The 26,015-nt window shown below is 42.1% G+C and overlaps 1 protein-coding gene across 1 annotated transcript; it reads left to right on the forward strand.

Annotated features, from left to right (window-relative positions):
• The first annotated feature begins 7,676 nt into the window (after nucleotides 1-7,676).
• On the forward strand, nucleotides 7,677-23,448 carry LOC116787466 (1-acylglycerol-3-phosphate O-acyltransferase Pnpla3-like). Its single transcript, XM_032689089.1, has 9 exons — nucleotides 7,677-7,910; nucleotides 13,485-13,717; nucleotides 14,457-14,522; nucleotides 16,810-17,019; nucleotides 17,627-17,687; nucleotides 19,675-19,890; nucleotides 20,201-20,333; nucleotides 21,123-21,239; nucleotides 21,646-23,448. Exons 1-9 carry the CDS (start codon nucleotides 7,724-7,726, stop codon nucleotides 21,935-21,937), a joined length of 1,515 nt encoding a protein of 504 aa, XP_032544980.1. The 5' UTR covers nucleotides 7,677-7,723; the 3' UTR covers nucleotides 21,938-23,448.
• The last annotated feature ends 2,567 nt before the right edge of the window (nucleotides 23,449-26,015 follow it).

The raw sequence follows: 26,015 nt of genomic DNA on the forward strand, positions 1-26,015 counted from the left end.
TTTCTGCCTTGCAAGATGAACTGCACGAGCTCCCCTGTGTGTGTGAAGTCCCTGTTCCTTCTGTGCTGGCACTGTGTGGTTCTGTCACCCAGCCCGTGCCTTGGTTTACCCATCTGCAAGGTGTAACTCCTTGGGATCATTTTCTTCCCTTCTCCAACTGGAAGGGGGGAAAAAAAAATCCAAGACTTTCAAATCCCTGGTATTTAAAGAATCAAGGGAACCAGGACTACTCTAACAAAGGCCTATATTTATGCAACAGTGTGTGTTTACATCCCACCCACACACTCTGCTGACAACATCTTCACCTATGTTCAGCTCCATAATCTCCTCTCTAGAATTTCTTAGGCATTTTCAGATGTTAAGAAGGGGCTAAGGCATGCTAAGCAGCTTACTGCTCTCTGTTTACACAAACAGTCATTTCCTTTTATTACAAATGTTGGTTTCACACTGTTCTCACCAGTTTTTGCCTCTCGGGGGTGCTGGGTGAAGGAGCAGCTTTTCCTGTGTCCCCAGTTTCTCTGCAGAATGGGAACCTCTGTAAATAGGTGGATATAAAGGGATCTTCCTGGCATTTCCTGGCTGATGGATCACTGTGTGCAAGGCAAGGGGCAAAATGCATCATAACTCTTGGGAGATGTTCTGCCAGAGAAAGCGTTCACTATGTACATATCTATCTCTAGAATAATTCCCTAAATACTACTGGTCTTAGAGTTGGAAAGACAAATAGCTTGTCTTTAGAACTGTTAAAGGTTTCAAGCCTTTTCTTAGGTTAAGACCAAGGTTTGCTGAGAATCTGCCTCAGCAACTGTTAAAAGGTGCTGATTATTAGGCCTTTTATGACAAGGTATTAGGTCTTAAGGATGCAGCATTGTTTGCCACCTGGCAGTTACTAGACATAACATCCATAACTGTAATTAAAACTAATAATATAGTTAATGTAGAAGTGACACAGCTTAAGAGAGAAAACAGTAGCCCTGTTACAACAGAAAAGGAATTTGTGCTCTGCAAGGCAAGATTTGAAAAGTCTAACTCTGGAGACTATCTGAATTTTCCCCACAGCTTGTTAGCCATACTCTTTTTCCCTTAGTTTTCTATCATAAACAAAAACATATCCTTCAAAACTAACTATTAAAAAAAATGGAGGTTGCAGGTTAGCACTTGGCTTGGTCATTGCTGTATCTCATTAATAGGACAAATAAAGCTGCATGGGATCTTTTGCAATAAGCTGTTGCCACATACGTACCAGGCTACAAAGTTATGAAACAACAACAAAATGAAGATATATTAAAAAAAAAAAATTGGACCATGTTCATGTGTAATAGTATTAGGCTACTTGTTCCATGCAATACTTTTGAAATTATGAAGAGTAAAGGCAATGGCTGTGCTGCCAGACCTGAGAAGCAAATTGTAACTCTCAGGATTTTTTTCTCTTTGACTTTGAGAAGGAAAAACACAGATCACACCAAGAAGTTCAAGATATGAAAATTCTTTACTTCTCCTACTGGAACCAGTCATCTGGTTTCCAGGCACCTTCTGATATGAAAATATGCTGAGTGCTGGAGGGTTATTCCAATAAATTAACAAAGCAAGCCTTGGTCACAGCACTTGGTCATTGTTCTCAGTGCTTTAGCATGAAGTGATTATTGATTATTGGTGAGTGGATGATGTGCCCTGTGGATTAAGCAGGCCCTGGTGAGCAGCACAGTGATGCCACATGTGCCCTTTCCATGGTGCTCTCCTCTCCCTGCTGTCATTTGAAACACTGTCTGCTCTTGAGAGAGACCCCTTTGCAAACAAACTGGCTGAAGGCAAACGTGTCAGTATGTTTTGTTATTTAGCATGTGCTTTGTATTACCTCTAAATTCCTGTTACCACATTTCTCCCTCCCACATCACCCAGAGCCAGTGAGGGCTGGCAGCAGAATTAGCATTTCAACAGCCAGAATTTTTTGAGGACGTGGGATGCACCTGGATCTGAGAGCCTCCTGCACACTTTGAGAATCAGCAGTAGTCACAAAATGGTTTGCACAAGGAGACTGCAAACCAAATGGTAGTACACAAAGTATACAGAGAAAATACTGCTGATACAGCTTCCAAAATGAAGTTCCCAGTTTTCTAAGAGCACACAGCTTGAAACAGGGCCTGTAAAGGTTTGTGGGTTTTTTTTTTTCCCAAAGCCAGACTTACAACCCTCATACTTCAGCCATGTCACACAGAACATAGGGCTCTGCCTCTGCTTAGTGTTGGATCCTAGCAAAAGGTGTGGGAAATGGATGCTTGACTTTTATTTTCTTTTCCTTTGGAAAAAATTATGGCAGAAGCCTATGGAAAACACCAGAGTTTGCTTTGTTTATCTAGTTTTAAGTTTTCTATTGCCCTTTTCATACAGATCTTCATAGCTGGTTTCCCTTTGCCAGAACTGGGGTCTGTTAGTCCACAGTCACAGCTAAAATCAGAGAACAGACTTCTCAGCTTAGTCCAAAGTGATCATTGGGATTATGCCAAGAGGCTTGGAAGCTGTACTAAAATTGCTCAAGCTGCCATCACCTACTGTATCAGATGGGTAGAAACCACCTTTTCAGATCATACCGCCAAATTTCTACAGCTTTAGGAATGCAATCACCAGATGCTTAACCCAAGCCCCAAAATCCTTGCTCAAATGTTAGAATCAGGCCCAAGGGAAAAGCTTTCACTAACATGACCCACTTTCCACCTCTTGCCAAAGAAACCTGAGAGGAGTTTAACTTGAGACCTTTGCAAGCTTAATGGGCCACGAGGTGACACACAAAGAGAAAAAAATCCCCACCAAGTGCCTGTGTGGATATCACTGTTTTGAAGCCAACAATGGGACAGGAATGATGCTCGTGCCAAGTGTAGCTTCTCTGGGAGGTTTAAAATAGAGTGTAGCGAAGGTGTTTCAGTTGATGTTGCAAACAGACTAAAACCAACTAGAATTTATTTTGGCAGGAAAATTTCAATATCCTTTCTTTGTCCCTGCTGCCCAGTGTAGAGCCCTGAGGTGGAAGTCAGTGATGCATGTGGGGCCTTGGCACGAGGAATGTAAAGGATTCCTTGCCCAGGTTATGGTCTTTGTCCTCAGCTCACCTCTCTCTGCAACCCCAACACTTCTCCATTCCTGCCTTGTGGTTCCTCATGCATTTTAAACACTAAAAAGCTACTTAACACTCTTCTGGCCACTGTTCCAGTAGGATTTCCCTTATCCAGCCCAGGTAGGGTGATCATACAAAAGGAGCGGAATTAATACTTGATTATAATTTCTATGACAAATCAGCATCTTCAGAGGAACATAAACAGGAATTAACCTGAATAACAAAGACAGTAGAGCTCATATTCCTTCTCCCCTGCATGCACTGAAAAAAGAGGAGTGAACTTGCAGCATCCCATGTAAGAGATCTCCAAAGGGAGTGTAAGCAATGCCTTGGTTTTGCTCTTGGGATCCTTTTAGGGAGAGGAGAGCATGGCTTTCTATCATGAGACGAGATTATTTTTCATTATTATGCATTATTCACAAAAGGCACCTAAAATTTGCCAACAAATGATCTGTGTTTCTTCAGAAAATTTTCCCAGTAGAGCATTCCCAGAGGGGTGTTAGGCAGAGGTGAGGCTTTGATATTTTTAGATTAGGTGGATGATCACTCGATAAGGTCACTTGATAGGGCCACACAGACGGTACTGGCAACTTTCCTGGGCTCCAGAAATCGCAGCAGGTACTTTGTTACCCTTCTGGAGAAGTTCTAGGCCATTGATCTGGCTTAGCATTCAGTAAATCTGACTTTCCCTCCAACTTGGAAAACAGCCTTGCTGGGAGATACTGGACCAGCTTCACTGCTCGTGTCCCTTCCCACCTCCCCCATGAAAATGGGTATCGTGAGACATCAAACTCTTTTCAAAGGCTTTATGCAAAATGAGAGATTAATGATTACTAGTGAATCCCTGACCATAGAAAACATTTGCTGTTTCCAAGCAGGGCTTGGTAATCACCTCTTGGAGCTCTTTCTGATGACAGAGACTGCTGTGGGATTTTCACAGCTGGCCAAGATGACTTGTCACCTGCCCAGTACAGGTGACAGTACTCCTTCCCTCCTGCTGGTGCTCCGTCCTATGTGGTTCCTTTTCCTATCAATTATATACCTTCAGCTGGCCCAGTATTTAATTTTACCTTTCTTCTAATGAGTTAAAGGCACTTTACGAGTGCACCATCAGTTGCTCTCTTCTTTTATGACAGTTTGATTTAATCCATGTCTTAAGAAAATGGCATGCCTACAACATAATTATCATGTTTGCTAACTGGAAAGGATTAAGGGTGGTTAAATGATGGCCTGTTGAGTTCATGTGCCACACACTGGGTTGGGCTGGTGTCTGCTTACAGAAGTTTCCAAGTTTCCTGGTAGGTTGTACCCCCATCAAACTATATTTGATTTTCATCGTGTGGCCTTTCAGACCCTACCTCATATTCCTGGAATTGTGGGGAAATTATTATGGACTTGAGTCAGTAAAAGATTTTAAGATGTGTCTGCAACACAGGTTACAGCATATAGTACATGTAGTGATATTTGATATAAACAAGATAATCTTGAAATTGCATCCTGTCCAACCACAGTGGGGTTGGTTGGTAGTGCTTGTCATGGGGTTGCATCAGATTTCTCAGATGTTCCCAATTTTAGAGCTACCTACAGGATCTTTATCCTAAACAGCTATGTGCAGCTAAACCTGTAATGGGAGTTAAATGAATACACTGAAAAATGTGAAGAAATGGAAAAAAAAAAAAGGAAAGAAAAAGAAGGGATTAAAATGGGTTTGGGGTAAAAGAACAATCATCTTTGTAGGCCTGGAGATAAGAGAGATGAGATTGAAATGAGATGAGATAGCCAGTGATTTGCAAAGGTTTAGTGTGTCAAACTAATCTACCTTTTTGATGAGAGAGCTGATTTTCTTGGAAAGGGAAACGGGATCCATCCTGTCTATATGCACCTCGCCTTAATTGTTCTGGGTTTTTTTGTTTTGGTTTGGGGTTTTTTGTTTGGGGTTTTTGTTTTGTTTGTTTGTTGTTCTCACGATTAATTATTTGCTAATCTAGAGATGATGTAGGGAAGAAATTGCAAGATCTGTTATGAAGCAACCCAAGGAGATACAAATAGGCCCTGAAAAAGAGGAGGCACGTGCAGGAAAGGGGAGTCCAGTGTTGGGAACAAATTTGGTGCTGTGTACTGAGGAACTGCAACACATTTAAAAAAACAAGGGCCTGGATTTACCAGCTCTTCATAATACAAACAATCAGAATTAGTGATTCAGCTTCCTCAACAAGGACTGTGTTGGGGAGCATTTGTTCCTCATCAGAGGCATCTGGAGAAGCTGAGAATCAAAGAATGGGGAATACAGGGAATAAAGCTTGGCACTCTCAACATTGTAAGTGATATGTGGGAGATACCAGTGTAAAAGGACAAAGTAGAGGATGGTTATGAACTGGCCGTGTATCATTCTAGAGTAGAAATGAGATTCTTCCTGACTGTTCAAGAAATGTGGTCAAGGAGCAGCCTTCTAGTGACAGTTTAGGGATAAAAAACATTTTTAATCAGAGTTGATGTCTACCAGCAAATTTGAGATTAGCGCTGACAGAACCATTGATGGGATAATGTTCTGGAAATCCCCTGCTTGCCTGCCATTTCACTGGCTCTCCCTGTCACATTTCTGTGCATGGCCAGAAATGTCCCTCTCTGAACACCTCAGTGTCTCTTCTCCAAAACATGGAGTAAGAAACGATACTCTCCCACACTTAAACTGAGTAAACAGCATGAGAGCACCTGTGGAGAGAATACAAAACTCAGCAGAGCCGGCCCTTTCCTTTAGAAGAGCATGGAGAAAATACAGGAATCACATTTTTAATGAAAATAACTCTTCCTGGGAAGAGTGAGCTGTGGTTTCATCTCCCTTTTCAGCTTCCTCCTCCCTGAAACGGGTTCAATCTCGCACCTTCCTTTTCCCTCAGACCCTTCTGAGATGTGTCACAACACCACGGTGCATGCAAGGAGATGAAGAGGTTTTCTGCAGCCCTGAGTGAGGCAATTAAATCCTAGAGGATTTCAGACTGTGCTGTTCTCTGGGTTTATTTTCACAGCCAGGCCCTGGGGAGCTCCCTGCTGGGCAAGGTAATTGCTGTGAATTCCCTCTGAGCTGCTCAATGTCCACCAGCATTACGGAGGGAGCCTAATGGAAACTCTGGGATTTGTAGTGACAGGAGTCACGCACAAATGCCAATTCCTCTCAAGTTTTAGAGGAAAGCTGCCCCCTTTTACAGGGAGCCAAACCCTGCCTGGATGTGTTCAGATGCCTTTAAGACTTCCAGAGGATTTGAGCAGAGCAACATGTAGGGCACGACTCTGGTCTGCAACATAGCACTACACAGAAATACCTGAATTAGGGAGGAAAATCAGCCTGCAGAGCTCCAAGTGTGAGGCCTTGAGGCGCTTAAAGATGCCTTTATGAGACATCTGGAAGTCCACCAGTACCTGACACTAGGTATTGATGCATCAGTCAGCTGGGTACTACTGAAACTCTGTTAGATGATGCTGTTCTAGACTTCAGATGGCATTTTGCTATTTTGCTTGAACTTCTGTCTGTGAAATGCTGGTAGAACACTAACAAAGAATTGCTTGCAGAATGAAATTGCAAACTGAAAGCAGATTATTCTTTAATCTTCCTCTTATAAACCCGGTGTTATTATCCTCAGGAATTTTCTCCTCTTGAAATTTCAGGATTATTGAGCAGTGCTCGCTCTTACAGCAGATCACGAAACACCCATGGTTGTACACGCTGCCACGGTGGATTCCTTTGAGCCTTGGATAATCAGGGTAATTGCTAAGCCCGCACCTCCCACGGGCTGCAGGGAGCGGAGCCGATCCCAGATCCTTTCCGATCGAAGGGCGTGTTCCCCCCACCCACCCCGGCTTGCCGGTACCGCATCCCACCGCTCCTCATCCCACCAATGCCTGGACCCTCTGCTCCCCATCCTACCGACCCCAGGGACCCCCGGGCCCCCCTGCTCCCCATCCCAGTGACGCCCGGACCCCCTGCTCCCCATCCCACCGACCCTCCGGAGCACACTGCTCCCCATTACACTGATCCACACGGACCCCACCGCTCTCCATCCCACCGCCCCCCGGATCCTGCTGCTCTCCTCGACCCCCAGACCCCACTGCTTCCCATCCCACCGCCCCTCGAACCGCCCTGCTGCCCATCGCCCGGACCCCACCGCTCCAGCCGTGCCGGGGGGTGGGCGGGACGAGCCCCGCGGGACCGCTTCGCTGGAGGCCGTGAGCATCCGGGCGGCCCCGCAGGGTGGGAATGCGGGGACAGGCGGGGCTGGGGGACCGAGGGGCCCGCGGGGTCCCAGAGCTCCGAGGATCGCGGGGTGCTGGGTGCGGGTCCCCCCGCGCTGCGGGCCGCGGGAGCGCGCCCTGCGCTCCACCGGGCGGGGGCGCGGCCTCATTTGCATGCTGCCCTCGGGTTGGCTGGGGCGCCTTGGGCCACCGGGAGGCGGCTCGTGATTGGCTGCGGCGCGGGCCGGGGGCGGGGGCGCGGCCGCGGGTAACGCGCGGGGCGGCGGCGGGAGCGCACACAGTCGCCGGGCAGCGGCCGCCGCGCCCTGTCCCCGTGTCTGTCCCCGTCCCCGCGCCCGTCGGTGTCCCCGCGCCCCGCCGGCCACCATGCTGGACCGCGAGGGCGGCTGGAGCGTGTCCTTCGCCGGCTGCGGCTTCCTGGGCGTCTACCACATCGGCGCGGCCACCTGCCTGCAGGAGCGCGCCCCGCACGTCATCCGCGACGCGCGGCACATCTACGGCGCCTCCGCGGGCGCGCTCGCCGGGGCCGTGCTCGTCGGGGGCGGCTCGCTGGGTGAGGAGGGGGCTGTGCGGGGCCGGGCAAGGGGCAGGGGCGGTGGGAGCGGCCCCGGGGAGCGCCCGGCGGTCGGCGGGGCTGAGCCGGGCTTAGCTAGGCTGGGCTTGGCCGCGCCGGGTCGGGCTGCGCTGCCCCTCCGCTCCGTGCGGGGCTGGCTCCGAGCCTCCCGCTTCTCGTGTTCTGCCCCTAAAAAGGAGCGAGACCCCCTTCGGTGGAATTAAATCCAGACGCGGTACACGGCGCAAGGAATGGTCTTGGCGATGCTTGATCCTATTCCCAAGGCTTGCGTAGTGGAGCGGTCAGAATTCCCCCTTGCCAGGTGTAGGACAGGGATGTGTGTGTGTGTGTGTCCCTTATCCCCAGGTATGTGTGTCCCTTATCCCCAGGTATGTGTTCCTGTGCCCCTCCACCCCCAGGTGTAGGGCAGGGGGTTGTCTGTATGTTCCCTGGACCCCCAGGTGTCGGGCAGGGGGGTGTTTGTGTGCCCCTGGACCCCGAGGTGTGTGTTCGTGTGTCCCTCACCCAGGGGTAGGACAGAGGGGTGTGTCTGTCGCTGGACCCCCAGGTGTAGGGCAGGGGTTGTCTGTGTGTTCCCTGGACCCCCAGGTGTAGGGCAGGGGGTTGTCTGTGTGTTCCCTGGACCCCCAGGGATAGGGCAGGTGGGTGTTTCCATCCCCGCCCCCCCAGGTGTGTGTTTCTGTGCCCCCCGAGGGGCTCCCGCGCCCCCCGGGGCGGTCACAGCCGCTCTTCCCACCCCCGTGCAAAGTACGGGAATGAAAAGCCGGGCTAGCGGGAGGCAGCTGAGCCCGACACCCGTCCTAAGCAAGCCGGCCCAGCCTGTCCCCGGCTGTAAACAGCGTGTTTGCGCTGTTGGGAAATCGAGCATCTCTGCGCGGTTACCTTTGCACGTGGAGGGTCAGGTGGCTTTATCTCGCTTCCTGCAAAGCTTCTCCTTTCTTGGGGTAAGGCTCAGAGAGTTAAGGTCAGGGCTTAGGTTAGCTTTAACACGCTTTTCCTCTCTAATCTGGGCCCAGTGTATGTTGCAAAGGTCGCTCAGGTGTGCGATTAGGAACGGTGGATTGATTAAAATCACTGATTTTAATTGTCATTTAAAGAAGAGAGTTAATCTTGTTTTGTGTTTATGCTGGATGCAAGATGCTAGTTTGCAACTAAATATAATCTGTCCTGTTGAAATAAGTGCCTGTTTTCCAGCAGTAGGAAAAGTATACCTTTTATCATTTATTTATTGTATATATTTATATACATATCCTTCTTTACTACGTATTTATTATATGTATTCATACTATTATATGTTTGTTCTATATATTTATATAATATATACTATAAATTATTATATAGTTACCGTTTTAATACCTCTACCTATCTAGGGCTTATGAGAACCCAAACATACATTTATCCAGTGAATTAGACATTACAGCCAGCTTGATACCAGCTGTGCAAACATCAAGGTGTTTATTGTAGTAGCTGGACTGCAGTTTAAAAATTCGTATGAAATGCCTGGAAATGGTTTTCTTTTTAAACTCAAGAAATCCACCGAGTAAAAGCTTGTCTAGTTCATGGCTCAGCACTGATTGTTTCTGCTGGTGGTGCCTTCGACTGGTTTAGAGCTAGGAGGTTTTATAAATTCAGATTTCTTCTTACTTAGAGGATGAGGAGAACAGTAAGTACTTATTTTGAATTTGGCGAGGTTTGTGGCTTTTGCTTTTAAATTTCTGAGGGAACAATTCCCTGACTAAAACAGACAGAAGTTCTCCGTGTGTGCAAGAGGGTAATGCTGTGAAATGCCTGTCCCTGCTGCTTAACCACTGAGCTCTAGCACACAGGCTTAATTTCTTCAAAGCTTTAGCAGGAAACTTGCGCTACTTAAATTCCTTAATTTAATTTTGCTGTATTTTCCTGACACAGCACACTTATTATGAGGCCAGTATCGTATTTTCCCCCAATAGCTGTTTATTTTTAGAACATATCCAGTTCTAAGTCTTGTCACTGTAAATGATTTAAGAAGGAAGCTGCTTTAAATATTCGAAGCGCTCTTAAGCACAGAAAATGTATATTGTTTACCTGACAGTATGAGTTAGTAACAGCTTTTGAATCTCCTGATATTTTAATCATTGAGACTTGCAGACTTCAAGTAATTGCTTTGTCTCTCCCTTCTCATACACCAGTGGAGATTTTTGCTTTCCTCTAACCAGTAGAATATCTCGTATGTGTGTGATCACTGTCCAAGGTAGAGGATTTCATGGGCAAGTACATTTCTTCTGGAAATTTAAAAAAGCAAAAAAAAAAAAAAAAAAGGCATTACTTGGGAATGTTGGAAGACTAATTCAAAGCCAGCCCCATCCTAAAATCTGTTAATCATTGTAAATTGATAAGAGTAGGAAGGTATTCCCATGTTAATTTTTAGCTGTAATTTTTGTGAGCTTGTGTGAAAGCAGAGGATTGTAAATAAGCTCTAAAGAAGCAGTATGTGCTACAATAATATGATGTGTTTCATGAGTTTTTATTGTACACCTCCCTTACTCTGATACACTTTGATGTGCAGTATTTGTTGTCCCTGCACTTGTAGGTATAAGTAAGTCCCCTTTGTTTTCACAGTTGCACTTTACTGTGGGAAGAGAGAGCCAAAATCCCCTCAGAGATGAGCAGTAGAGGGATGAGAGGCAGCAGACGTGAGCTGGAACGTGGTGAATTCAGAGGAGGTGTAAGGAAAAGACAATTACCATGAGGGTTGTAAAATAATGGAAGTTGTGGGACCTCCATCCTTGGACCCAGCCCTGAATTAGTCCATTTGTGGACTAATGTCACATGAAGTAACTGTATTTATGAACAGAGGTTGTGGCTAAAATTGAAGAACATATTTTAAATAAAGGGTTTTCTTTTTGCTTGACGTTACCTGTTGGATAGGCAGAAACAGTCTGTAGACTTTCAAATTGCAGTCAAAGTAATCATTAGCCACTGAATGGAGAAAACAAAGTGTACTTTTCCAGACTGACACAGAGCTTTCCTGCATTGTATTTGGGGGAGGTTGGGAAGCTTAGAGGTGACTGCTTTTGAGGATGAAGTACATTCCAGACTGTTCCAAACTGGAATGGTTAAGGGGCACTCCTCATGTTCGACATCCCCCGTGGATGTCCTGGAGAATCTGGTGTTTTGAAGGTGCTGGGATCATCCATTCTAGTGGCACACTAAAGAAAACAGGTTTACTGGAGCCTGCAAATACAATGTCAGGTTTTACCCTGTGGAATAAACTCAGGTTTTACTCTATGAGAAACAGATTAATAGTTACATAACAATTAAAAGTAGGAATATAGAAATATAACTAGAAACAGTTCACATTTAATAGGAACATTAATTTCTTTAGCTCTCCTGTGTTTCAAAAGTAAAACAGATGTACCAAGGTCTGACTTGAGCTCAAGCCCTTGGTCCTTTTTGGAGAAGGTCCTATTTTGGAATACACCAATGTGTATTCCTGTATTAATTCATTGTGTTCTATTGTAGTGTTGCTGTAATTTTAGTCCTGTTGAGGAAAGAAGGCAGAAGGACAAGAAGCTGGAGTACTTTGAAGTCTGTTGAATTACTGACAAACAGCTTTTTAAATTTTTGCTACTTTAATATCACATACTCTCGGGTAGACACAATTTTATTTTTTTCTTGCTTTGGAGCTCTTCTTGTTTTTAAAATAGGTTCCAGTAATCAAAATATATAATTTTCTTCCTTTAGTTTTTCTCTCTATAGACTCCCCTAAGAGTTGAAATTCTCGTACATGGAGGAGATGGGTAAAATGCTAAATCAAATTGCATTTTGATGGGTAGTTGTTTTCTGAGAGGAAGCTGAAATGAGAGGAATTCAAACCAAAATTGTTAGAGGTCGCCAGTTTTGCTGCCCTTTAAGGGGTATTCATAATGTGAGCCGATACATTTCTTTACAATGAGAGATAAACAATGGCAATACAAGGTTAATACAATACAAGGCACTGGTTTATTTATTTTTTCTGCAGAAATAGGCCTGCAGTGCAAATAGGTCAAGATGTTCTTATGTTTCAAACTTAAATAATACCTTGAGCTTCAGTTTGACAGGATGCTGTCTAGAAAAACAGGGTCAGGACCTGGCAGAGAAGTGACAACATGTATATTTATTTGTTTGCTCTTGGTCTGTATTTTAGAACAAACAATTCACCAAAGTTTTTAAAAAAGGTCATTATTTTGCAAGAGGCAATTACTGCATGTGCTCCAAGGCTGCTCTTCCTGGCCAGAGTTCTGGTGGTTCAGTATCTCCTGTAAAATGCCTCATTCCTTTCTTTAGGAAGTTCTGGAAGGTTGAACATTGCTAAATAAAAATAATAATAAAAAAAAAGAGGTGGTAACTTATATCTGAATGCAAGAAAATTAGAACTGTCCAAATCCTGCTTTTGGAGGCAACTTCACTTGTCAGGCTGGGACTTGTGCAATTATTTGTGAGCAAAAATAAACACATGTATGGCCATGAACAGTGAGCTGTGTCTAAACTGTTTGCTGTCTCCTGGGATGGGGCCAGTGGGTTTGTGGCCCAAGGCTTTGCGCTGGGTGAGTGGAATGAACAAAGTCCTAGTGCTAAAAATGGAGTATTGTCTGATACCTCAGATTTTTTCAGAGATACTCTGTTGAATGTAGACTTCTGGTTAAGGATGATCAATGTTTAGATGTTGCTATTTGAGAGGGAAAAAAATAACGTTGTAGGAAGATAATATTTTTGGAAATCAATCAGAGGCTTAAGCAGAGTTGTCTCCAGTGCAGTGCTCACGTTTAACCTGATAAATTGAATCCAGTCTATTACAATAAAGCATGTAGGTTCTGAAAATATTTTCAGATGACCTTGTAGCCTATCACTCAGGGTGATAACCTGCTACTTTGACCTTCTTCCCCACCCCTTTTCTTCTCCCAAGTTGACAAACTCATTGGGCAATTTCCTCAAAGTGTGCCCTGGAGAAATGTGGTGTTAGAAGTTCAGACAGAACACTGCAGGTGGATGAGCTGCTGCTCCTCCTGTGACTCAGTGTCAGGGTGCTTTTAGTGTTCTTCAGGAACAGTCATGTCTCCTGGGAATTGGATTTTGGGGCTCTCAAACCATGACAAGTGGTTTGATCTGCTTCCTCACCAGCCATCCTGTGGAGATTAAATCTGTGCATCAGATACTGGGGGGTTTTATGGACGTTGCATGTGGAATATGACCATTCACATGTGCTTATCCTTGTTTTTTTCTTAAAGAATGTGCTTCTGGAGTGAGTAATTCCTAGTGGAAGCTTCTTATATGGGTGTTTTACACTTAGAATCTACATCTAGATAACTTAGTCTTCACCGAGAGTTCTTCCTGAAAGCCTGAAGTGATTTTTTTTTTCCTCTCAGAAGACTCCTAAACTCCCTTAGTTATTTTATCCATTAAAAAGGTCCTGAATTTTCATTCTAGCAGTCAGAGAGATAAGTTGGAGCTCTAGACCTGCTTTATTAGTCCCAAGTGCGGGTTTCATTTTTTGGCATATCTTCAGTTCTTAAAATAAATGCGTTTTCTTTTCAGCTCAAGCCTGTGCAGATGTTCTGGCGTTGGCCAAAGAAGCCAGAAAGCGAAATCTTGGTCCTCTCCATCCCTCCTTTAATGTGATAAAGATAATTAGAGATGGACTGATGAGGAATCTCCCAGAGAACACTCACCAGTTGTCATCGGGCAGACTCTGCATCTCACTAACCAGAGTATCAGATGGCAAAAATGCACTGATCTCTAATTTTAACTCTAAAGAAGAAGTTATCCAGGTACGTTTCTTTTTGGCAACTTGTAGAAGTTTCTGTAATCTTAATTTAACGTCATCTGTTGGATTTCCACTTGAAACATTTTAGGATGTTTTGTGACTTGGACAGTATTTTGAAGAGGAATTCAAGCTCTCTTACACTAAATTCACATATTAGTTTCCCCAGTCCACGTGAACTGTTTTACTGAAAAAGGTGTGAGGGATCAGTCATAAAAAGGGTAAATACCTTTAAAGTGCATTGCATCTAATGAAACTATATCCTGAGTGAATAAGAATTTTTTGAGGTGATTCTTATAAAAGCAACGATCAAAAAACAGTCAAAAATTGCTTTTAAAAATTCTTACTATCATGTTACAAATATGATCTCTATACCTATAGATACATCTATTAATATGATCCCAGGATGTTGATATTTATGTGCCCAGTTATTACTTTGATTACTCAGGTAATGTATAACTTGAGTGAATGATCATATACTTTTCCTTGCTTATTACCACTTCCAGAAATGGTCTTTTAGTAAGTCTTACCTTTTTTTAAGATGGAATATGGTTACATTCTAAAAAAGATGTTTAAAATAATACTTAACTTAATATCCTGGTTTTTTCCCCCAGTTTTTATTCAGGTGTTCTTGCTGGAGATTTTTTTGGTTGCTTGCTTGTTTTTGCTAATATCTAAAAAAAAAAATATTAATGTCAGCAGTTGAACAGTTAACATTTAATTTATATGGTCTTATTTTCTTACAGGCTTTAATCTGTAGTTCATTTGTCCCTATTTATTGTGGCCTAATTCCACCGTCGTTTAGAGGTGTGGTAAGTCTCTGTTTTTAACATCTAAAAGTAGTTCTGAATATTCTGAAAATATTCAGACTGTGTTGTTTTGGTTATCCTATTGTAAAATAAATACCTTCATCATAGATTTTAATCCTGGAGTTGTAACAACTTCCCCAAAAAAGAAAGAAATGAATTTGTGGAATATCTGTAACATTCATTTCAACACACATATGCTGCCTCTCTCTCCCCCACCAAAGATGCATTAATTAAAAGATAATTATTATAAGATAACAAGTATTTAGCTTCTGGATAAATATTTATTGAAAAAAGTGCTTCTCTTTCACCTACAAAATTTCTATGAAAGCACGTATTTTGTTTGAAAAACAAAATCCTGTAAGATAGTTTATTGTGTATCTGTGTGTTCTGGCTGTGGGTAGATCTGCCTCACAACTGGATTAAACTTCTGTGTTCACTTAGGTGTAAACAAAGCTTTTTAATGTCTTCTGGCATTTGTATTCAGTGTCAGGAAGTTTGCTTTTCAGGGGTAAAATGTCAGTATATTGGTATATTCTGTTACTTCTCAGGATCTGCTGGTTACAAAACCTCTAAATGCTTCATGGCCATACTGGGCTTTCTGAAATCCCCTGTTAAAGAGACCAAAACTGCAGAAGAGTCACCATGGTTTGGTGTAGGTGTTTTAATTACAGTCTGAAAGCAGAGGTGGATTGCAAATAAATCAAGGCAGTGACATTCATTTGCTTTCCCTCCACCTTTGGTCTCCTTACCCAAGGAGAAGGGAAGAAAGAAGGAAAACTTTAAACATCTTTAATGGTGGTTGGTTACAGACTGTTCTCAAGGCAGCTTGGAAGTACTAAAAGGTCAAGAACGGGCATGAAATGTATTTTCTTCCTCATGCTGAAATTTAAGCAAAAGTGATTAGAATTTTATAGGGATTTTTTTTATCTGTACTTCTAAACTCTTCCAGATTAAAGGTGTTATAAAAACAGGAAGTTGGACTGAATCCAAGGTTTAGGTGGTTCCAGGCTAATCTGGCTGTTTTAGTTCTGGTCACCAGACGACAATGTTATTTTAAAAGGCATGGTTCAGAGTACAAAAACATACAATAATGCTTTATTTGGTCTTATTTTGAGGAAAGGAAGGAAGCACCGCATCCTTTTAATCTTTTTTGATGTGATTTTAGTGCTTAGGAGGTGTTTTTTGATGTAGCTTGGTAAGAATACCACAGTTGCTTATGCTTGGCATGACTCTTACAGGCTTAAGGACAGTAGAATGTCAAGGATGGAAACTTTGTAGTGTCTTCTTGTTTACTGGCTTGGCATTCCTGTGTGTATAGTTTAAAACAAAGACTTAGGGATAATGTTCAATAGGTGTATCTGATTCCTAATTGTGAAGCTTTTGTATGTGGTGGGTTTTGGTTGGGTTTTTTCTTACTCCTTTCAAAGGCAGCAAGATTTAAAAATCACTAGGGGGAGTGACCAGGCAGAAACTGCAAGTAATTAAAATCATTTACCTCTGTAGAACAGTGATTCAGGTGTGTACTCCCACCTTTTATTAATTCCATGAGAAGGCTGCATGCTGTGGTTCCTCCTCTGCCAGACCTGTTGTGTTGTACTTGATACTTCCACAAAGTTAGGAAGGAGGAGAAATCAGCCACTAAACTCCTTTTGTCCCTGCTCCCAGCTGGCCCCCAGTGGAAAACTGGAGCTGTTGAGCGAGTGGAGGGGTTGTCTTTAGCCACTGCAGCTGCTGCACTGTGCATTAGTTACCCCAAAACAGAACTCTCTGCTTCTTGGATCTTAAAATGTCTCAGGAGGCGATGCACTAAAAACTACAGCAGTGGGCAATTCAGTGCAAAGGAGGCAAAAGCATAATCTGACATTTGCACTCACAGCAGAACAGAGACCCACAACTGCTGGCGAGGTTGAGAGCGTCCATTTTACTTGCAATTTCTTAATATCCAAATGTTTTTGATGCTTTTGTATCAAATTCTGAGAGTAACTTTAGGGTCCTCATTCTAACTGAATGGTTGCTATGTTGGAATTGAGCTTTGAAGTGCAGAGCTGCTGTTTTACTGGTGTTCTTTCCAGAGATGTGCCCTGGGAGCTCTTCGGTTGAGGAAGAGAAGAACAGCTGTGCTGCTTCTCCTCTGCGTGTTGTGCAGCATTATGATCTTTAAAATGCACTTTCATAACCATACAGACAATCCCAAAGAGAATACTCTTGGGCTATCTGTGGAACTGTAGGTAGGAATGTTTTTTAGAACTTGTCAGCCTCTGAGGCTTGTTGTGTCTGTTGATTTTTGCAGCGCTATGTGGACGGAGGGATCAGTGACAACTTACCCCACTATGAGTGCAAGAACACCATCACTGTGTCCCCTTTTGCTGGGGAGTGTGACATCTGCCCCAAGGGGAAGTCTGCCAACTTCCACGAGATGAATGTGACCAACACCAGCATCCAGTTCAGTCTGGGGAACTTTTATCGTTTGACACAAGCCCTGTTTCCACCAGAGCCCAAGGTAAGTCACTGCCTTCATGTAGTTCATCAAGGTACAGTAACCTTAGCATTTCATCTGCTCATGTAAACTCCTCTGGTGACATTTCTCTTCTTGTTTCTATTTTTATTCGTGTTTTGCCTTCATTTCTCCTTGGTTTTAGTCTCTCAGACTCAAAATGCATGTCCTGTGGTTGGCTTTCAGTATTTATTTGGGAATTACCACAGGGTTCTGCCATGAAATGAACACTGGTGAATTAACAGCTGTCAGTTGGTATTCCTTTCATGTTTACCTGCTAACTGGGTGCTTCAGAACTTTGAAGAAGTTCTAAAAGTTCATGGTTTTGTGAAGTTCTCAATTAATACTCGATGCAGGCAAGTTGCCTTTAAACTTTAAGTGCTGTGAGTTGCAGATCTGATGAGGGAGATGCTCTTCAGTGGCTGTTGTGCAAGCTGAAAAAATGAAAACAAACCTTCCAAGTGGCTTGGGATATACTGCAGCAGAGAAGTAATTTTTCTGACTGCTTTTCTTACAAAAGACTGAAAAGCCACTTCCACTTGCCATTCTTGAAACTGTTGATCTCAGGTTGAAACTCCTTTTATTTGCCTGACTCATTTTACTCTGTTTGCAGGTGCTTGGAGAGATCTGTGAGCAAGGATATTTGGATGCTCTTAAATTCTTGAAAGAGAATGGTATGTTAAACTTGTAGATAATTATTCATGATAGTCTTAACCTGAGTTTAAAAAAACCCCAAACCAAACAAAAGCAACAACAACAAAAACCCCAAACAAAAATCCACCAAACAAACAAAAAATGTTGAGGGGTTTGTGTGTGGCTGAGAAGGGACTGGGCCTTTGAGGCTGTTTAAGGGGTCATGGTAAGTTTATTTCTTGTAGAAATCACAGCTGTGGCAACTGCTCCCCTAAGGTAAGTTGTGTTGCCACACAGAAATTGAACTTTTGGGGCTTTGTCAAATTTTGTGAAGCGAATGTTAAGTGAAATTATCAAAGCGTTCTAGGCAAATCATATTATTAGATTCCTTTGTGTTAATTGTGAAGGATGGGAATAGGCTACTGTTTCCCACTTGTGTGAAATCTGCTGTTATCCAAGTGAATTCCTGCTAGTCCAGACCTGGGAGCTGTCTAATAACAATATAAACTCAGTCACAGGAAAATCCTTACTCTGTATCATGAAAGACTTTAGAAGAAGACCACATGTAATGAAGCAGTTTTGGAGACCCAGATAAGTTTAGGAAGAAGAACTGGAAGTTGTTCTACTCCTAGAATTTTAGTAACATGTTTTATATTAATAATATAAATTAACATATTTATTATATTAATATATTTAACTTATATCAATAATAAGCTTTGCATGCTTTGAGACAAACAAGTTAAAAACAGTAACCATGTGTTAAATATGATTAGTCCCTCTAGTCTTTGGGTGCCGAAGCAAATTGGTACTGGGTCAGATTAGAGGAATAATGGGGATGGAAATGGGATATTTGCACTACTACAGTAATATTATTTAATATTTAATGAGAGTCCTGCTTTCTGCCTTTTACCAGGTGATTAAAAGCACAAGGTCCACAAAGAGTCTGTGCCTCGTGGTTGCCTGTGCTGAGATGGTTCTGTTGCTGTCCTGCACCCACAAGTTTCCTGTGGGCATGTTTCCACCTGTATCTGACACTAATATCTGAGATTCCTTGCTGTTTTCCCTTGCTCTCTTTGCCCCGCTGCTGTCCTCCTTTTCACACTCCTAATCCTCTGATCAACTTTGTTTTTGTTCTGTCACAGCTTTGTTTTGCATCGAGCTTAATCAGTGATAATTATAACCTTTCCAAGGTCATTCATTATGCTTCCCCTTTCTTGTCATATCAACTGTAGGAGTTCATTTTTCCCCCCCGTCTGTGACACTTCAAATAATTATTTTTTTGCTAAATTCACTGTATATTCTTTTGACATGTCTTTTAGTAGTACTTTTAAGCAGGATACAGGTTCTGTTGCATGTAGGTATGGATCCTACTCAAATTTGGTGGTCTTTTTACATAGGTAATTTTATAATGCTTTTCTGGAAACAGAGTATAAATACCCTTCTTGTATTTTCCACTTAGTGCTCATTATCTGGTGCTTATTTCTGACGTAATTATCAGTGCTATTTCTTAATTGGCACCAGTTTTGCAATGCAACCAGTGTTGATTTAGATCTGTACTTTGGATATACCTGGAAAAAAATACTGTAACCTACTTGGCTTTCCTTTTCAGCCCTGTTGCAGCAGTGCCTCAAAGTACCCACGTGATACCTGCCCTGTCCAATTTCCCAAATATCTGATGTGGTTTTGGTATTTTCTTTCAAACACATATCAAATCAGTTCTCCTTTTCTCTTTTAAATATTTTTCTTTCTTGCAGGAGAACAACTTTGGTGAACAACTGTATGTTTTCAGTGCAGTTTCACTTAGTTGTTGACTCTTCCCTTTTCTTTAGAACCTGTTTTAAAGTAAGACCTAAACCTTGGAAAGAATTTTAATCACACATCAGAGCGATTTAAACACTTGTGGGATGTATTTGACGTTGGGTGGACAATGTTCCCTCAGAACAGGTCTTTGTGCAGACACAAAGGTGCTGCACAGGAGCTCTGGAGACCAGTGGATCAATCCTAAGTGGAAGCTCTTGGCTCTTTCAGGTATTTTGAATGACTCCATTTATATCCACTTGTCCTTCACGAAAAGAAATCCTCACGAGGCTGCACAGCACAGTGACCTTGTGAAGAAAAGAAAACTGGCAGAAAACAACAGAGTAGAAACTTTGAAAATGGAAGTGCTTAATGAGCAGCTAAAGCCAAACCCGTGGCCTTTGGAGAAGAGCATATTTGAGAGCCTGCCTCCCAGACTGCGGAAAGGTCTGTGCTTCAGGCTGTTCCCTGTAACTTTGAGTGGCAAACGTTGGTTTTTATTATTTTAAAATTAATTCTTAGACTTACTGCTTAAAAGTCCTGGGTGTAATCCCTTTTCTCCCTGTGTTTCCCATTTTTTAAAGTAGCATAGAGGAGGTTTATGGTAACAATGCCCTGAGTTAATTATTGTGGTTTTTACCTGAGCCTTGTTCAGTAACACTCGATAACATTAACTGAAGATTGCAAAACCTTGAGAAAATTGCTTAAACTGCTGTCAAAAGGTCTTAACACCTTTCCCAAACTCATTATTCTTAAGCACTGCAGGAAGCTTGTAAGGAACAGAATGGATTCTACGCTCAGTTCTCCAAACTCTTCCCAATGAGGGTGATATCCTACCTGCTGCTGCCATACACACTCCCAGTGGAGTCTGCTTACTCCGTTGCTTTACGGTAAGGAACTCTCAGGAACCCCATCCAGGTAGTTTGGGTCCTTCTTTGTGAAGTCAGGACTGAAATCCAGTGTTTACTCACCGTATAAATTCTCTTGCCAGTTTTGTGTAGGTTCACACTGGAAGTTGTGCTCTTGAAACAGGGCTTAATTGGGTCAGTTTTTCAGTTCTGGTAAAGGAGAAATGCTAAATGAATGCACCATGAACCCTGAGCTTAAGAGAATTGCAGTCCTTTAGCAGCAGATGTCATCTTTATTTTAGAAAATAATTGAAAAATCAGATGTTCTATAAATGAAACCACACACAACTCCGGTGTTTTGCTTCTGTGCCACTTGATTTGGCACTTTTGTGCCATTTTTGGTAGATGGGGAAGCCAGTTTCCACAGATTTTTGGGGGGTTTTCCTCCTTGTCCCCCTCTGATGGCATTAAGAAAAAAAATACATTTGTGAGACCGTTCTGCTTTTGCCCTCTCTTTATTCTTCCCTTGTGCTTTGCTTTTTTATTTCCTTCCTCTTCCACTGATCAGAAAGTTCCTTCCACACAGAAAGAGCACTTGGAGACAGGAATATTTGTCAGGCACTCAGAGATGCAGTGAAGGGAAAGACATGAGTGGGCTAGATGGGAATTCAGGGAGCTTGGGAAGAAATGGGTGCATTGGTGGGGGAGTTAACTCGGGGAGAATGGGAGCTGTGTTGGATGTGGGACACGGTACGTAAAAATAAAACACAGATCAGATCTACTGCTTGCAAAAAGTGTATTTTGATTTGGATTTTTTGGCTGGTTTTGCAGGTTAGTGAACTGGTTTCCTGACATGCCTGCTGATGTTCGATGGATGCAGGAGCAGCTCTTTCGGCTCGCTGGGACAGTTTATTCCCAGGCTAAAAGCAAACTGTTCTGGGCATCCAGGTAAAGTGCCCAGTTTCTTTCTTACAAGGAGATGTCACGATTTTTCTCAAGGGTGACACAAAAGAGCTCTCACCGCTTCAAATCTATTTCCTGGTGCTTCTTGGGAGTCTGGACAGGAAACACTGTAAGAGTTAAAAAGTAGATGAATAAGGAGGACAGTCTTGTTGGATGGTTGGGAAGAAATAAAATAAGACACATGATGGAAAACTTTTAGGAGCCTCTATTTCTGTGGAAGGGAAACCTCAACTTCATTATCTTCTCTTACCCAGCTGGGGCGAGATTTGGCCTTTCAGACTTTTAATTTCTGTTTAACTTTGCAGCACTGGGGGGGGAAGGAATGGGTGACACCTCACTGTGAATCTGAGAATCCCGTCACTGTTTCACTCCTTTCTTTCTCTTCGCCCAGGAAAGACGATTATCCATCACTGAAGGAATGTCCAACTGTCCCATCCACTGTGGAATTTCATTCCTCATACTGCCACCTCAAAATGCCTCACTCTACCTCACACATTGAGAGCTGGCTCTGGGAATCTTCCTGCTTCCTTCAGTCAGCTATGAAAAATCCCTCTGCTGAAATACAGGAGCATCCAGACCTAAAGTCCTATCCCAGTTTCCTCCCAAATCCTGAGGAGTCTGCGTTGGACATGGATGTTGACTCTTCCTCGGAGACGAGTTTCCAAACTGCTCCAGAGTATTGATTTGGAAGCAGATTCCACACTTTCCCAAATTCCAAATTTGGCAGGGAAACTTCAAACCCTAAAGGGGACTAAAGGCCGCTTTGTTTATTGCCAATGAGTCTTGGAAAATTACTTGTTTACAGCTTCCTGACAAATCTGCCTTGGGAATTTTACTGTTTTAAGGATTATAAAAGCAGTGGCTGCTATACTAAGTGACAGATTATAATTCTGTTGAAGCACCAGCTCAATCAACTGTAGTAAGACTTGTAGTTAAACAGTGTCTCTCTGGAAATAAATTTATTAAAAATTTACCTGCAGCATAAAAATGTAAATTCTGTCAACAGGTTGTTAAACAACCATCGACAACAGAACCTTTTTCAAGTTATAATCCTTTATTATGTGTTAGGATTACTTTTATAGCACTTAAATGAAACTGGGACTTCTACTTCATAAAGGGAAAACCACCAATTTTTAGTGGCCTCCAGTGCCCGTTTGCCTTATGTTTAAAGATCCTGTTGTGTTTATGGAAAGTTGTCTGCACGAGATACTGTAGGAAGAGCGTTACTCTGAGTTGTGGTGTGTGTGTTTCACAGTTCTTTTCCTCTGTGTTTCTTTCCCTCTTCAAATAATTCAAGGGAAAAAGACACAAGAAATGGGGCACGTTCCCCTGAAGTGTAAACAGGTACAGTTTGTGATATCAGAGGACTTTTTTTGAACTTCATAGAAAGGTTTACTATTTGACTAAGTATTGCAAAGTAGGTAAAGTAGTGGCTGTGATGAGTAGCAAACAGTAAGTCAAGGTGTTAAACTTTACAGAAGATGTTAACAAAAATCAGTGTCTAGCAAGTGGTGAGTGATGTTTAGGTTGTCTCTAATTATTCTTGATATTTTTTCCCCTCCAACTTGATTTTTCTTCTCCTTCTTTTCGCTTTCCTCTTGCCAAAGGAGGGAAGAAAAAGGGTGTCCCCCCCTCTCCCGGTGAGGTGCATCCCAAAGGAAGTTTTCCAGGACTGTTGGAAGCAGCAAGTTTGTAAGACTTAGTGGAGATATCAATATCCAGGGAGCTGTGCAAAGGTTCCAAAGTCTCAGCTCTGATTTCCCTGAGCTCGAAGTGCTACATTTTACAGAATCAAGATGGATTTGGGGCTGGTGAGGAGCAGGGGAGGAGGTGCTGAGTTGTCCATTTCCATATTCCAGGAGTCTGGTGCTATTTTAACTTCAACTCTTCTGTTCATTTCTTGTGTGGTCGTGTCTTCAAACTTGCACGAGAAGTTGGGAATGTTCCTCTAACTACAATTAAAATGAGCAAGATCTGTTTTATATCGTCTCCATTTGTAATTTTAAACTTTGTAAAACAAAATTCTAGAATGTTCTGCAAAACATAGTTTACCAGAATGTGTAAGAATTTAATGGTCTGTGTGTTGGAATAGTTCTATTAACTCTGTTTAAATGAACCTTAACCACTTTTTCTGTTGGGCACAGCTCCAGTTTTGTCTCCTTTTTCTAAAATAAAACCACAATCTCTTCTGTTACCTTGTTTTCTGAGCTTTCTTGAGTATAATTCAGAATTATACTGAATAATCTGAAGTTAAATCAGAATGTGTTTGTGTCACTGAATGTTGAAGTGATTTGATGTTTCTGAGGGGTCTTATTTTTAAGAGAACTACTCTGGAGTTTGAGAGGTGCTTGTTCATTCTACAACTGGACCAACATCACCTTAAAGTTTTTCTTTGTTTGTTTTGCAATCCACTGGTTTACAAATAGCTTGTTGCATTTAAAGAAAAACAATTAAAAACCAGAGAAAGTTGTGTCTGGAGAAAGAAGACAAATGGTGTCTTGCTTCTGAGTTAAAACTCTGATATTTAGCAGGCAACTAAATATTATAAATAACATAAATACAATCATATATTGTTAGATAATATCTGCGTAATAAAATAATTTTGATATATTTAATATAAACATTAAAATTTATTATATAAAATATAAATAACAATATAAGCAGATGACAAAATATAAGTAACAAAAATACAATAATAAATAACGTATAATATAAAAGTAACATGAAGGTGTTGATTTAATTGATATATTTAATATGAATATAAAAATTTATATATAAATTCTGTAAAATAGAAAGTATAAGCTGATAACAAAATATAAAATACAAATACAATAATATTATATAATATAAAATAACATGAAGGTATTGATTTATTATGTTTAATTGATATATTTAATATAAAACCCATTTATTATATAAAATAGAAATAACAAAATATAAGCAGATTACAAGAAAAGTAATAATAACATAAAATAAACTATTAGCAATTTGCAATTTGATATATTTAATATAAATATAAACATTCATATATAGATTACATAAAATAGCAATAACAGAGAATATAAGCAGATAACCAAATATAAATAATTATAGTATTAAATAAAAAAAATATTACTACAGTAATTTATTAATTTATGTTCAGGTGTGTACATCTTTGTTTTCCAGAAACAAAATTTTTAAAAATAATATAAATATTAAATATAAATATTAAAATTTATCTATAGGTGATTATAAAATATAAAACCCAAAATATACTATTTATATATTATTCAAACAAAACATGCTGTTTCATACTGTTTGTTATACATAAATATACAATATATATATTATATACATTTATATACAATTATATATAAAAATACAATATAGAATATTATTATAGCAAATAACATCAAAATAATGTATAATGTAAATCTATATATATATAAAAGTGGCATTGTGATAATATGAAGTAACAATGTGAATAATGAAATAAAAATATGAAGTTAACATTATGAATGAAGTAGTAAAAATATGAAGTAACAATGTGAATAATGAAATAAAAATATGAAGTTAACATTATGAAGTAGTAAAAATATAAAGTAACAATGTGAATAACGAAGTAAAAATATGAAGTAACAATGTGAATAATGAAGTAAAAATATGAAGTTAATATAAGGAAGTAAAAATACGAAGTTAATGATGTGCATAATGACGTAAAAATACGAAGCAGCAGTGTGAATAGTGAAGTAAAAATATGAAGTTTATGATGTGCATAATGACGTAAAAATACGAGGCAGCAGTGTGAATAGTGAAGTAAAAATACGAAGTAATAATACTAACGATAATGATGACACTGCTAACATCTATTACCGTTACAGTTATTCATTGTCCCTGTTAAGCCCTGTCCCACACGTCTCAGTTCGGGGTGCCCCGTGGGATCCCGTGGGATGCGGGGAACCGCCGCCTGCCTCCATCCCGCCCTTGTCCCCCCTCCATCCGGGCCCGCGCCAGAGGCGCTTTATTCCCTTTATCCCCGTCATTCCCGGGGCCGGGCGGTGATTCCCGGCGTCGCTCCCGTTATTCCCCGTTCCAGGCGCGGTGCCGTGCGGGTGTTCCCGGCGTCACTCCCGTTATTCCCTTCATTTCCCGTTCCAGGCGCGGTGCCGTGCGGATGTTCCCGGGGTCGCTCCCTTTCTCCCCGTCATTCCCGGTGCCGGGCGGGTGTTCCCGGCGCACTATTCCCTTCATCCCCGTCATTCCCGGGGCCGGGCGGGTGTTCCCGGCGCATTATTCCCTTTCTCCCCGTCATTCCCGGGGCCGGGCGGGTGTTCCCGGCGCACTGTTCCCTTTCTCGCCGTCATTCCCGGGGCCGGGCGGGTGTTCCCGGCGCACTATTCCCTTTCTCCCCGTCATTCCCGGTGCCGGGCGGGTGTTCCCGGCGCACTATTCCCTTTCTCCCCGTCATTCCCGGTGCCGTGCGGATGTTCCCGGCGCATTATTCCCTTTCTCGCCGTCATTCCCGGGGCCGGGCGGGTGTTCCCGGCGCACTATTCCCTTCATCCCCGTCATTCCCGGTGCCGTGCGGATGTTCCCGGCGCATTATTCCCTTTCTCGCCGTCATTCCCGGTGCCGCGCGGGTGTTCCCGGCGCATTATTCCCTTTCTCGCCGTCATTCCCGGGGCCGGGCGGGTGTTCCCGGCGCATTATTCCCTTTCTCGCCGTCATTCCCGGTGCCGCGCGGGTGTTCCCGGCGCATTATTCCCTTTCTCGCCGTCATTC

The sequence above is a fragment of the Chiroxiphia lanceolata genome, chromosome 5 (assembly GCF_009829145.1).
Source record: "Chiroxiphia lanceolata isolate bChiLan1 chromosome 5, bChiLan1.pri, whole genome shotgun sequence".
In the NCBI taxonomy this organism is placed as follows: Eukaryota; Metazoa; Chordata; class Aves; order Passeriformes; family Pipridae; genus Chiroxiphia; species Chiroxiphia lanceolata.